Consider the following 14,250-nt stretch of genomic DNA (forward strand, 5'->3'; position numbering starts at 1 on the left):
CCACTTCCTCACACATTTCAATCACAAATCAACTGCCTCATTTCCAACTGCGCCTGTAGGAGTCCTCCTTTACCGTAACTTAGGCCTTCTCTGTCCCATTAATGGGACTATGCCATTTACTAAACCTTTTTAAAACCTATGGGGTTAATGATTCCCCTCCCATTCACAACAGAATACCTTATGGCAGAGTGCCGGCCATGCAGCCAACTCATTGGTACATGGCAGAGGATGGACAAAAACAGTGATATCATCTGCAAAGAGAGTAGTAGTAGTAGTAATACTGTCATACCCAAGTGGGCACAAGTTCTTTTGGATTACAATGTCAAAGAGAAGAAGAAAAAAGTAGTGTGGCTATGGTATCCCTTTGTGGATAACATAGTTGATAAATTATAATACAAACCCAGAGAGCAGTAAGGAGGAGAGAACACATTATTTCTTATGTCAACTAAACATCTGACTCCAGACTGGGGATTTTTTTATACACCCGTCTATTGCTGAACTGGGCTGAGTTTAGGACGCCACGTGGGGCCGGGTATGCACTAGTCTTATTGGCTGAGTAAGGCATCACATGCTCTTTATTGTACATGTCATTGGCTATCCGCCCGTCCCGTGAGCAGTATGAAGTGGTGGATTTTACAGAAGAGCGGAGATTGTTCGCGTCGTTGCGTGTTTTGATGGGGGGCGCTCCGACGACTGCTGCAGGTGAGGCCACCGCCAGCTGTTTGTAAATATCAGAGGAGCTACGCCCATGGACCAGTCTGCTGCTGGTGTCATCCCTCAGCGAGTGGCCGAGGAAAGGGTTTTCCGAGCCATGGGCCGGGTACAGGGACTTGCTCCTCTTGCTCTCCTCCAGGTTGTGGTTAAACATCATTGATTTGGACCCGGTGCCAAACAGTCTGCCGGAGTAGGGACGCATGCCAAAGAGGTTCGCGTAGTGCGAGTCAGATGTGGAGTCCAAGAAGCGATCCTTCTCCTTGAGGCTGACGCTGCGCGCCGGGCGGCCCTGGTCTACCTCCTTGGGCTTTTCCAGCATGATGTTGTCGAAGGAGTGTTGACGACTCAGCCTCAAGCGGTTTCTTTTTTGAACATGCGGCCCATCTGTCTGAGGCCAATACAGACCAAACATTTCGTCTGGTTGCTGCTGCTGTTGGTGGTGCATGGTGGGACTGACCAAGGGGTCTGCGAGGAGCTGGTCCTCACTAATGTCATACAGGTTGGCTGTGTGGAGGCATGCTTCACACCGATTATAGGGTGAGCGTGTGGCAGAAGCTGCAGCAGGTACAGCAGGAGTGTACGGCCCTCCTGGTGGGTAGCCAGCAGACACTTTGGACAAGCAAGAACGGCAGTGTGTCTGTTTGTAGCGGTCAATCGATTCATGTGGGGACATGACAATGTTTTTCTCTTTCAGGCTGTAGTGTTTAGGGTAGGTTGGGTCAGGTAGAAGATCTGAGTCGGTGTGATGCAAGGGCGAGGAGTTCAGATGAATGATGGGCTGCTCACACTTCCTATAGTTGTCGCTGTGGTCTGAGTATATCTCAGGATAATCCAAATCATCTGCAGCAAGGCCGCGACTTTCGCGGTAGTGAACGGGGTCTGAGTGTAGGCTCAGCTCTCGGTCTGAGTCGATGGTGTAAATTTTCTCCTCCTCCTCCTCTCCCACTTTGGTTGGCTCCACCGGTGACCTGCTTAGTCTTTAAGTAGGACAGCTCTACCTCACTGCAATCCCTTGGGTATTTCGATGGCACCGATCTTTTTTTTAAGTTGTCCTTGGGCTTCAGGTGCTTGTTATTTTCTGGGTCCTTGTACGAGGCTGCCCTGCTGGAACAGTCGGAGATGTCAGAGTGGGCTGCGTCCTCAGGGAGGTAGCGCTGTGTCTTCATCGACATTCGCGGGTCCGGCATCAGCATGTCAGGCATCGGAGGCGGCCCAGGAGGCACCGAACGAAGTGTGTCCACCGACTTCTTCCAGAGAGTCCGGGGCGGCTTGGCGTTGGTCTGGACTGACTCGGCACTCACTGCCACCTCAACTGAGTTGGGATTGGCATCATTCAGGGTCAGAGGATGCTGGCCTCCCTGGAAGATGTAGTTGTTAAGGTGGTCTTTGTGGCGGTTAGCAAGATAAGACTGCAGGTCACCAGTGTCCCCATAGATCATATCTTTGGGAGCATAGCTTCGGTTGTCAGCATAGATGAAGTTGCCTTTCTCTGCCATCATGTCCATAATCATTGGACCAGCTGAGTGCATGAATTCACGTTTGGGTGAATTCATGTGGGAGCCACCCAGGTTTGACATGTTAGTCATCTGTTTGGCTGATTTAATGAGCTTAAGCATTTTGTCCTGCGGGCTAAAGTCCAGATCTGACTTTTTCTTCATGTCGATGTGGACTCCATGGATGCAACTCCAGATTCCCTGCATGATGACATATGGATAAAAACGTGGAATGGAGGGAAAGTCAAATAAAAAATGATGAAGGGTAACAAGACAAAAAAATTTGAGGGGGAGAGGAGGGAGATGGAACGGTATAAGATGGAGAGAGAAAGAGATGAAGAATCAAACATAAAAAGGGATTGAGAGAGAAGTGGAGAAAAACAAACAGAATAATTATTGCTTATCAACTCTGGCCAAACATATTTGTGGTCTGTATGTTTTGTTGAATTTATCAAATTGGTAGTGACAAAGCAAACCACAGAACATTCAACCAACACAATCTTTTAACACAATAAACACAAACTCAAAACAGTATTAAATTAGTCTCTTTCATTGTTCTCTGAAACATACATACTGTTCAGTTTATCAAGAAAATCAAACTGTGTTACTCAGTGAAGATGGGAATTTGCTTTGTTTCAGATATGAATCATCTACACAACCATGATTGATACAAGACGATGGCACAATAAAAACAACATAATTAATTCTTAAGTAGAAAAGACTCAGAATAAATCACAAATACACCGAAACAAAAAACACACAAAATGTTGCCAAACAAAAATCCAACCAGGCTAAATGCAGTCTCTAGCAACGTAAAACATTGACATAATGTGATGCAATGCAAAGAGACAAGACATTCTGCAGTTCCATTAATTTAGCAGTGCAGCTCTATACCAGCATCTAGGAGTACACTAGAATGAATCTTAACAAAATAACCTAAATCAACAATGACCTGAAGATATTAGAAACTAGTTACAAAACAGTATCTCTCATTACTCTATGCCCTTAGAGGCACTACATGGGGGACATTGTTTTTGAGAGGAAACAACCGTAAACTACCATCATTATAACTGTGAGAGAGGCTAATAAATCCAATGCTTATATACAGACAGCCAAACAAGATTTGCCAATATATGTAATGCCATTTCCCAGCTCACAAATACATCCTAAAAAAAATCATTTATCAGGTTAACAAATTCAAAGTGCTTTTTCTGGCTCAGCACGCATTTTGTGAAGCTTATCAACGCAAGACAGGCCATTAAGGATGTCTTTTGCCCGAATTCACTCTCGATAATGGCTTTAAAATAATGTCATTTTAAAGAACCTCACTTTATCTTCCCTCAAAGTTTTTGTCTCCTCGCTACCACCCTCTGTTAACTTTGAAAACAGAGTCACACTCTGCCTCCAAAATAGTGCAGACACACTGCAGTGCGTTTAGGGATGCATGTCCACGTCTTCTGTTCTCACATACAACAAGGGATAATGCTGACCTTTCAGAACAGAATGAACGAGAGTAGATTGATTTGGGAGCGTGGGATGCTGGGATTCCACCCAAAAACATGTTGCAATTAGGATCCATTTTTGTCAATATTCAGGGCTGCCTCAAGATCGTCCCTCTGGTCTCCATCCCCATTTTCCTTTGTCCAACCCCCCCCCCCTTCAGTTTCACTCAGTTTCTCAGTTTAGCAGTACTCTTTTCTGAATGTGTGTGTGCATGTGCTAAGTCTTGCACTACTCTCCTTTTCCACTTATAGAACATAGAACCAAGATAGGCTCGTCCGCCCCCAATAATGCAGCATTAACCCCCATTGTAGATGCAGTGCTTCATTGCACCTTATAGCCTGGAACATGACAACTGTTCACCCAGTCAGATCCTCCCAGGCCCAGATATTCACAAAGCCACATACTGGAATATGCAGACATTCAATGGCCTGTTTCTGTGAGTTGACTATTGGACCATATTTAAGACTGATTTTTCAAAATTTTGAATAAAATCTCAATTCTGTGTAAAAATACAATTATTTGTAAAGCTATAATAGTTTTTTTTTGTTCTCCAGAACACAAAACAAGAAATAACGGCTTGTTGTTGTATGCCTACGCTCGCGAGTCACGTTTCAATTTACATCCATGTATGTCCAAAATGTCCTCACTTCATTATTTTGTCCTATAGCTGTCCCATAACTAGCATATGAATGATTGATAATTCAGAATGACCTTTGACCTCCAAAATCTAATAATTTATCCTTGTGACGGATGTAATGAAATTCCCTACAGGCGTACCTGAGTTGTACGTCAGGTCAAAGTGACCTTGACATTTGATCATCTTGAGTCAAAGTGGACATTTTGCACAAATTTGAAGAAATTATCTTAATGCGTTCCTAAAGTTATCGCATCCCTAAGAATGGGACTGACGTACGGATAACCCAAAGACATAATGCTTCAAGCCACAGCTATTTCTTGGCAAAGAGGCATTACAAAGGCTAAATAATGCTCGTAGAATAGCCTGCACACACAAAAATACAGTTATACAACCAACTATCCACAAACTGGTCCTCACCCGACTGATGGAGAAAAGAAGACCCGGCGTGCCGGTGCAGACTCCAGTGAAGCAGTATCTAAGCCTCCAGTAGAAGAGATGCTCAGACACAAAGGTGATGAGGGAGAGCCCCATGGCCGTGGCCAGCATGTAGAAGACACCAGCCATGTTGTCCACATCTAGCTGACTGGACATCACCTCGTTCTTCTCATTGTGGCAAATTCCCGTCAGCCACTGGGCTTCTAGTTCCTCCATTTCACCTGAAAAGAAAAGAACAGAGAGTCTCAAATCCTTTACTAAACGGCTCATTGGGGTTTGAAAAAGCATCAACCAAAGGACTTAACGGGTAGACATAAGTTTATACCTTGATACCACATTGTATAAGACATAGATTTTCATTTAGAATAACTGCTGGAGTTACTGTGTACGTAAATAAATTGATGATAAATGGTGATATCATCTGCAAAGAGAGACATACTCAGTATTATTTAAAAAGCAGATGAAAAGTGTCATAAGGTATTCTAAGTTATATTTCATTAGTTTTTTAACAAGAAAAAAAGAATAATATCTGTTTAGATTTATAATGTAGCTGCAGTAAAATTGTGAGATCTCAAGATACATGATTGTGGCAAATAATGTTTGCTTTTGGGTGAATTAAGTTTAGAATTATCTGTGTATACCTAAACAGGTTGAATGCTAGTATATTTCCTCTTTTTTCGGGAGCTAGTCTTTAAAATAAATGTCTGTGGCCATCTTCAAGCCTCCTCCATCATGTTGCCTGATAGAGCAAAGAGATAGTTTCTTCAGTGTTAATGAAATAAAGGTAGAAAGCAACAAAGACCTTATCTTTTCTCATCCCTCACTCTGTGTTCCTCTCCCCCAGTCTCCCCTCCCTCCCTCTTCGTCTTCCTCTGTGACATTTGGCGCGTGGCTAATCCAATCTGTGTCATTCAGGGCTGGATAACTAAGGCTGCTAGTGGGGAAAGACAAATACCATGGTGGTGTTCGGCTACATGTCTTAAGGGCGCAGACTCACCAAGACATCATTAAACCTTTTGGACAATTGAGGAGAATTCATATCCAGTTAGATTCGCGAATACGCCAATAGATTTATAAGACATTAGGAAATGCTTGGAATTGGCAGCAAAATAGTGTGACGATAAATTAGATATTTAGATATAAGTATATAAATCTGTTCTTTTAATCAGGTGCATTCAAGGGAAAAGCTTTTTGGGAGCTATGACCGTCTTTTGCTTTGACAACGAGGGGACATATTGCTGAAATTCAAATTTTGTTCTCTTTTCAGCAGTCAGACAGCTCAAGCAATAGTCTGGTGACCATTCGTCTGGAACGCAGAAACACAAATCTCTGCAAGTTTCGTCGACAAATTCATGGCTTTAAGAAATGTTTCAGCTTAAAGTATCTAGCACTGGGGGTTAAAAAAACATTTAATTTAAGATGTGAGAGTGCAATGTCTTCTCCATTACATTATTGTGAACCACAAGGACATAATCCATTTCTGTTCAGGACATTGGCTTCGTGAAAGTTTTTTCAGAATGATTATCTGCACACAAATTGTAGAGCATCAGTTCCAGACCCTGACTAGATGATATTTATCTCAGACAGATTATAATCTTGCTACACTGTCAAAACATATGAATTTGGACTATTGCTGCTTCTCCAAGGTGAGTCCATTTGATCAGGATTGTGCTGTCTGAAACTAGGATTTTTTTTTTTAACCCTTAAAACCCTTAGCCTTGTCTGTGCCAGCCCATGTGTTTCCTGTTTTGTTTCTGTCCGTCTGTTTGGTCTTCACCTCCCTCCACTCTTCCCTAAATACATCTTCTTTCTTTCCGTGGAAGCCTTACGCTCTACACCCACATTGTGACTTTCTGATCAAGTACCATCTGCCAGTCAGTCAGTGTCATCCGGCAAGGATCTGCCTTCTTCCATTCCTAATCTCTCTCTCTCTCTCTCTCTCTCTCTCTCTCTCTCTCTCTCTACCTAACACCCAGTCCTTCCTTTCTTTCTCTTCTTCTTCTTCTTGCCATCTCATGCGCTCTCTCCTCTCACCTCACTTTTCCTTGTATGACTTTATCTAAGCTATTAGCGTGTTGCAAAAATAATACAGCCTCGAATGACTCAGCTAAAAAGCTACAGGTGTAAAATAGATTAGATCGGATATATAATAGGGAGGAACAAATTAAGCAAAAAAATCCCACTGAAACAGATGTTTTTACAAAATCTTCCAGCCGTGGAATATGATGGAGTATGGTCTGTATGCTCTGCAGCTCTGATAAGATTTGGTTAGGGAGGATTATTGTGACACCAATGTTCATTTAATCAACTTCAGTGCACTTAATGTGAGTGGCTGTGAGCGCCCGCATCAGCAAAATGCTTTCGATGTAAAATGTAAATGAATCTGTCACTAAAAGCTCAAGCTGTCTCACTTTCTCTCTGTTTTGCAGTTGGAAATTGTTTATGTAAGAACTTCTGAAGCTACTGTAATAAAGGAATGGGGCGATTCAGAGTAATGCTTACACACACACACAGATCTGGTGCTGCAGAGAGGAATACATTAGAATAACTTACACACTCTGCCCTCTGTTTAGAGCAGCCTTTTGTGTCCAGAATAACATCAAAGGACTATTTATACTTCACTGCTTTCCCTTTGTGCTGTCAGCAGACAAGGCAGTAGAGATGACTGTGTGTGTGTGTGTATGTGTGTATGTACGTGTGCATGAATTACAATGTTGGCAAAGAAGAATGTAACCTTTTGCCTTCATGGATAGTGTCATGCACTTTGAATTTGTGTATGAGAACGCCGTGCCAGTGTGTTTCTCACCATCTCCGATGATGGCCAGGATAGCCAGGTCCACCTGTCGTTTCCAGTAGGAGCCTTTCTGTAGAGCAATGCCGTACCCGGTGGTGGCAAAGATGTACCTGAACGCGAGCACGTCCCACCGCACACAAACACACACGCACACAGAAAACACCATATTTTAACCTTTAAACAAATATTCTCACCTTTATCCCCTCCAGATGCTGTGATTAGAAATGTCTTTAAGGAGATACTTCATGCATAATGATGCATTTAAATGTCTTGAAGGGGGAAATTAAGGTCACAGAATCAAAAGCACTGCAAAAAATATGTTTTAGTCGGGCCCAAAGACAAGTAGTCCTAGTGTCTAACATCAACATGATAGGTTTAAATTCTTTCAAGTCTATCTTATAACAATACCGCCACATATGTACATTGAAACACTGCCGGCCGCTTAATCATCCCTCCACTCCACACTGGCCTTGAAGAGGTCTCTTCTTAAAGTAATTTTAGTGTTCATTTGCTTTAAAAATGGATCTCTTTGCAGTGTTGAGAGGGGGAACAATTGACAAAGACCAATAATAGTTAAAATATACATATGGGCATGTGAGTGTTGTTTAAAGACAGACTCAAAAAATATGTTCCCATCCATTAAATAATATTTTTTTTTACTATATATAAATTATATCAATATATAATCCAAGTCAGTCAAACTTATGTGGTGACACCACATAATTGCACCTGAAGACATTGGTCTCGGGACCAGTAACTTCCTGGGGGTCTCCGCTGGTTTCCAGGCAACAGGTCCAGATCAAGGGATAGTTCAGCAGGTAACACTCGGTAAAAGGCCGGTTGGTTGATTTTACCATTTGTCTTACACATTTTGTTACCCATTGGACAGAGGTAGGCTAGCTGTTTCCCCTGTTTTCACTCTTTGTGCTAAGCTAAGTTAGCCAGCTGCTGGTGGTAGTGTCATACTTACTGTATAGACATGAAGGTGGTCGAGCTTCTCATCTAACTCCAGCTAGAAAGCAATTAAGCCTGTTTCCACAAAATGTTGCACTTTTACTTTTTACTTTTTACGTGTGTTAGCACATAACTCAATAAATAAGCAACTTCATAATCCATGTAGTTAGTATTTACATGTCAATGTGCATTACAACCACAAACAAACCCTTTACACAGTGGTTTGGACCAAAGAATGGCAGGATCAGACCATGGCGTGAAGACAATCCACAGTGAAAGTTGTCTTTTTTTAAAGAATAAAAGCTTTTGGTTACCCGCTGCCAATGGTCACCAGCTTACATCCCTCATCTCTGCCGGCCGCATAGTTCAAAACCGCAGCATCATAGATGAAGGCGTCCAGTTTCCTGCAAAGGATGAGAAAAAAAGAACAGAGGAAAGAGACAGAAGAAAACAGACAGAGGGAGGGGATGAAGATGCATGAGGGGTTTCAATTTTTTTTTTTTTAAAGAGAGTGAGTGAGAAGTGCACAGGAGGAGATAGAAAGCAGAGAGGGCTTTCTTTTTTTTCCCCCAGAATGCTTTGTTTGCGGATCAATTCTAAAATGTTAAATCATCTCCTATAGGACGGCAATCCAAGCTTGACAAATGTTATTAAAAAACAAACATACATATATGATGTAATTTCTTTGTAATCATCCAAAATAATGTTAAGTGTATGGGTATTTTTCCCAGAAGGCCAAACTACACAGAGGACACAGTGGGGAGTGGCCGCGGTTCAATAAGGCACGCTTCACTGATGGTAGCACCTTGGAGGCAAATGGACGACCTAAACAAACTTTTAAGAGACACAAAACATTTACACTGTCTTTCTCTTTCTGCCCTTGTCCACACGTAAAGACGCACACACACACACACACACACACACACACACACACACACACACACACACACAAACACACATACACACTCATGAATAAGCAGGTAGCGAAGTGGAACCTACAAACGAAAAGAGCCCAGACTCCGACTGACATTTTCAATGTAACTGATGCCATCACTAACCGCTGCTCTCTCACACTCTTGGTGCTGTCTCACACGACACACACACACACACACACACACACACACACACACACACACACACACACACACACACACACACACACACACACATACACATATACACACACAGAGAGCCCTGCTAATAGTGCAGTGACTGGCTGGCATTTACTGAATGTCAGATCCAGCCCTCTAACGGAGGCTCACAGACGATAGTTCAGCTGTGTAATTAGCTTAACCCAGCACTGGCTACATCCACACGCAGTCTGTGTGTCCAAACATGTCGGAAACCATTCCTGTGTGTCGCTGAGTGTGTGTGTGTGTGTGTGTGTGTGTGTGTGTGTGCGTGTACACTTTGGTATGAGTGCGATGGGTGGGAATGGATTTGTGCGTGTAGACGTCAGCCAGACATACTGTGGCTCTAATGGCTTGGAGAGGGCTCCAGCCATCTCAATCTGTCACACCTTTATTTGGGTGAATAAAATGTAGCCGCACAGATTTTCATGCCGCTTTCCATCTCTATACCTTTGAATGTAATCTTTAAAACAGCTAAAAAACCATTAAGTCTGACTCAGAGTCAGAGTTATATTATGGGAGAACTCTGCAGCGCGGTGCATATAACCTGTCACATTATAAATCCTATTTCAAAATTAATTCAGAAACTGTGAAATGTTTTCACGGCATCATGACCTTTTGCTCGCATAGAAACGTTTTGTGGAACTTTGCATTCAGTGCATACAATCATATTTTTCCAAAACCTAAAAACTCACAAACAGAGACTATGAATAGTTCAATTCAGTTTCACTTAAAACATGCACAGTGACATATAAACTCATGGTGCTGGGTTGGCGTGGCTACAAGAGAGAAAATGAAATACAAACAGTTGAGGTTGAAGAATCATGAGATGCCAAGACTCGTCATGTTGAACCTCTGGAAACACTGGATAGTTACCGTGATAGTAATTCCTCCTCTGCTCCTTTTGTATCCATATTAGAATGTTAACAATTTAAATCTGTACAAAACCATGCAATACATGATATTAGGTATTCTACCTGCAGTGTGCCTTTGCATGTATGTCACAGATTATGTTACTTTTTGTCCCTGAACTTTTCTGCCAGTACCCTTTGTATTGAGATCCCCGCTGTGCCGACAGAGTGGTCTCATTACAAATGAATGAGGATGCTGTGTTTCTCTTGCAGCTCTCATGTCAGTTTGGGCCCTGCAGTCCTGTTGGCATTATGCAATATTTTTGGAACAGACGTGAATGCATTTACTAATAAACATTTCTCCTTACTTTACCCAGAAACTATAAAAACTTAAATGCTACTGTGAGTAATTTAGTTCCCAAAATCCAATCAATTCAACTCCCCGGTGCATAGTTTTGATTCTTGTGACTGTAACAGATTTTGCGTGTAAAGCCTGTCAGCATTATGTGTGATCAGAGCTAATCCAGCCATCGAGCCTCGAACAGCTGAACGCTGCTGCTCATCTGCTAATACCAGCGAATAGAATTATCAATGAGGGTATTAGAGGCTGCACACACCTGCAGCTCTGTGTGTGTGTGTGTGTGTGTGTGCAGAAACACATGAGCGTGTGTGTTTTTATTTTTAAGCAGTTCGCTTGTGTGCATTTCACATTACTTTCCCAAGGTGCATATTTGTGTGTGTGTGTGTGTGTGTGTGTGCGTGTTTACCTCTGTGCTGTATGTTAATACAGCAACACAGGCGAGAGCGACTGAGAGTATTATAGATGCAGGGGTGGTTTAACCGGTCTTTACGTGTTTACATCCAGTTTACTTATGACTTATGGATGAGAGAGAATGAGCTGAAAGACATACCGGCATGAAAATCATGGATCATGAATTACATCCTCATATTTGTTGCATGTGTGCTCTTTACTTTTCCCCCTCTCACCTCTCTCTCTAAATGCCTTCAAGCTCTCTACTCTGATTAGATCCCACCCCATAACGATTAACCAATCACTAAAAAATGACCTCATCAACCTCTTGTCCTTTACCGGGTTCTTTCCACCATTTTTTCTTGACATCTCTCCATTCCTTAATGTTCCTTTCCCCTCCATCTGTCTCCCTTAACCCTTCCTTTCTCTACACTTACCCTCAATTTCCACCTCTTTCCTTTTACGTTGCCCTCCCTTTTCCATTCCATTCCATCTTTCTTCATCTCTGGTCAATTGGCCCTTTCCTCCTTCCCTACACACTTCCTTTATTTCCTACAATCTGGCATTTTGTCCTTGGCCTCCAACCTGCCTCTTATTCCCGCCTTTACCTCCACTTTTCCATCCATCCCACACCAAATGGTTCCACTGTTTCAAACTGTCCTTGTAAGGTTCTTTTTCTTACACGGATATGTTATGGAAGTATGTTGAGGACAAACGTTAAAAAAGCACAAAACAAATTCATAGCACTACTCAGTCTGCAAGTCCACATTTGAGAGAGCACAGGCACAGATTTGCAAGAGATGAATCAGATTTGAGAGTGCTATCCCTATCGAGCTAGGTCTAAATTTTCTTTTGACTACTTTAGATCACAAGAGGTCACTTGCCAACCATTTCTGATGAGTAAGCTGCAACAGGACATCCCCACATCAGGTATTCAGGTTCATGTCTTTTTCAAATTTAAAGTTGGCATGAAGAAAAAAAAAATAGCTAGATGTTTAGCCTACAATCAATCTGCCTCATTCTCAAAAATGCTTATAATGGTTCAGATCATTTTCTCTGTTAGAATTATTAAGAAAAAAATGAGAAAACATGCTGAAAATAAAAGCTATTGGAAGCTATCGAGCTCCTTTAATTAATTAGACTGTAAAATAGCTGGCATAATGGCTTGAAAACTAGTTCACTTGCCAGTAAATTGAATGTGATTTTAGTAATTTAGATTTTTAAGCTGATACATACAAAAATCTAATCCTGCTCTTACAAGTCCGACCCTGTGCGCGGTCAAAGGTTGACTTGCAGACTAAGTAGCGCTCAAATTTGTTTTGTGCTCTCTCAAATTTCTTGCAATCAATATACTTCCATAACATACCACCACCAGTCCCATTGTAGGGACCAGTTCTAAAAATAGCTCCTGCTGTTCCCAATGAGGAAGCCCATTCATCCCCAGTCACAGACACGCAATCACACACAGATCTAGGGTGTAGATGACACACAAACACACAAACACACACACTTGTTTTTGAGGTTGACAGGTGAATATTTTGAATCAGTGAAATAGCATTTGATCACGGATCACTAAAGGAATGCGCTTACTCGCAATCATTCACACACAGCGTTCCCTTACCCCGTTTTGAGGCTGACAAGTGCGTCCGTGACTCCAGTTTGGTGATATTTTACCATGTACTGGTGCATAGCGGGGTAGTTCTTCCTGATGTTCCTCTCTGTGGATCCGTTTGGTACCGTCCCGAAGCGGAACGGAGGCGAGTATGCGTACGGGTTCTGAAACTGTGGAGGAGAATAGATAGAGAGGAAAAAGGGAGAGAGGAAGAACAAAAGGGTAAATGAAATGCAGAGAGAGACAGTAAGTGACAAAATGTATTCCAAAATGTGTGTGAGCTTCTGTGTTTGTAACTGTATCTATATGTGTGGGTGGATACGGGCACTAGAGATGGGTCACCCTTAGGAATAAGGGTTCCAAAAGGGTTCTTCTTCAATGGCTGAGGTTCTACCGAGAACCATTTGCTTCTAAAAACCCTGAGTCGCAACTTCCATACTAGCATGCTTTTTAGTATGCTGAAATGGTATGTGAAATTTTTTTCTATATCTAAAAACTTAATTAAAATGAATATCCCACAATGCAATGCGGTAGTGATGACAAAGTTCATTGCAGACAGCTCTGTAATATTCATGACGCTTCAATGTAAGTGTAAGTATATGGTTATCTTTGCTAGAAATAATGTATATTTTAATTAATATTATATATCTTTTAAATTAGGTCAGACTTGATTATCACATAATCCACAAGGAGTCTCTCAGAAAGTGACGTGGTTATTACAGTTCAGTGCGTCTGTAAAGATACTTACTACTGCTTATTCCCACAAAAGTATGTTGAACGATAGAACACGTATCGAGTTCGTAGTGCATAGTTTGCGATTTGGGACAGAGCAAAGGGTTTTTCCAGGGTTCTTTGTGAGACCAAGGGTTCCATTAAGAACCCTTTGCAACCAAAGAAACCTTTTAGGAACAAAACGATCTTTGGAATATTGAAAGCATTGGTGTTAAAAGACCCCCAAACCAAACAATCTTGGTAGCACCCTTGGAAGGTTGAAAGGTTCTGGATAGAACCTCCAGAGAGGGTTCTGGGTTGAACTATTACAACATAGAAGGGTTCTCTGTAGAACCTCTCATATGGGGTTGGATGGGTGGAACCTTTCACAGATGGTTCTAGATTTAACCCTTTATGTTGGGTTTTAGGTACAACTCTTTAGGTACAAGTTTCCAAGTGGAAACGTTACAAAAGGTTCTACCAGAAACCAAAAAGGGTTATTTTATGGGGACTGGCCAAATATCTCCATATGGTTCTAGTTAGCATCTTTATTTCTAAGAGTGTATGTTATGCCAACTGGTAAGGTGCTAGTCACAGTGAAGCGATGGACTTTCCTGTGGTTGTCTAAACTCTTAATTGGTTTAATTGTGGTTAACTTTTCCCCA

At 41.9% G+C, this 14,250-nt stretch overlaps 1 protein-coding gene across 1 annotated transcript in view; it reads right to left on the reverse strand.

Moving 5' to 3' along the window:
* Nucleotides 1–445: 445 nt before the first annotated feature.
* The window catches only part of grin2aa (glutamate receptor, ionotropic, N-methyl D-aspartate 2A, a), a 131,235-nt gene continuing 117,430 nt past the window's right edge, over nucleotides 446–14,250 (reverse strand). Inside the window, 6 exon segments of the mRNA XM_054607241.1 lie at nucleotides 446–1,640; nucleotides 1,642–2,408; nucleotides 4,765–5,003; nucleotides 7,589–7,686; nucleotides 8,845–8,934; nucleotides 12,884–13,044. Of these exon segments, the coding sequence (XP_054463216.1) occupies nucleotides 446–1,640; nucleotides 1,642–2,408; nucleotides 4,765–5,003; nucleotides 7,589–7,686; nucleotides 8,845–8,934; nucleotides 12,884–13,044 (2,550 nt within the window).

This window comes from Anoplopoma fimbria, chromosome 11, assembly GCF_027596085.1.
Source record: "Anoplopoma fimbria isolate UVic2021 breed Golden Eagle Sablefish chromosome 11, Afim_UVic_2022, whole genome shotgun sequence".
Taxonomy (NCBI): Eukaryota; Metazoa; Chordata; class Actinopteri; order Perciformes; family Anoplopomatidae; genus Anoplopoma; species Anoplopoma fimbria.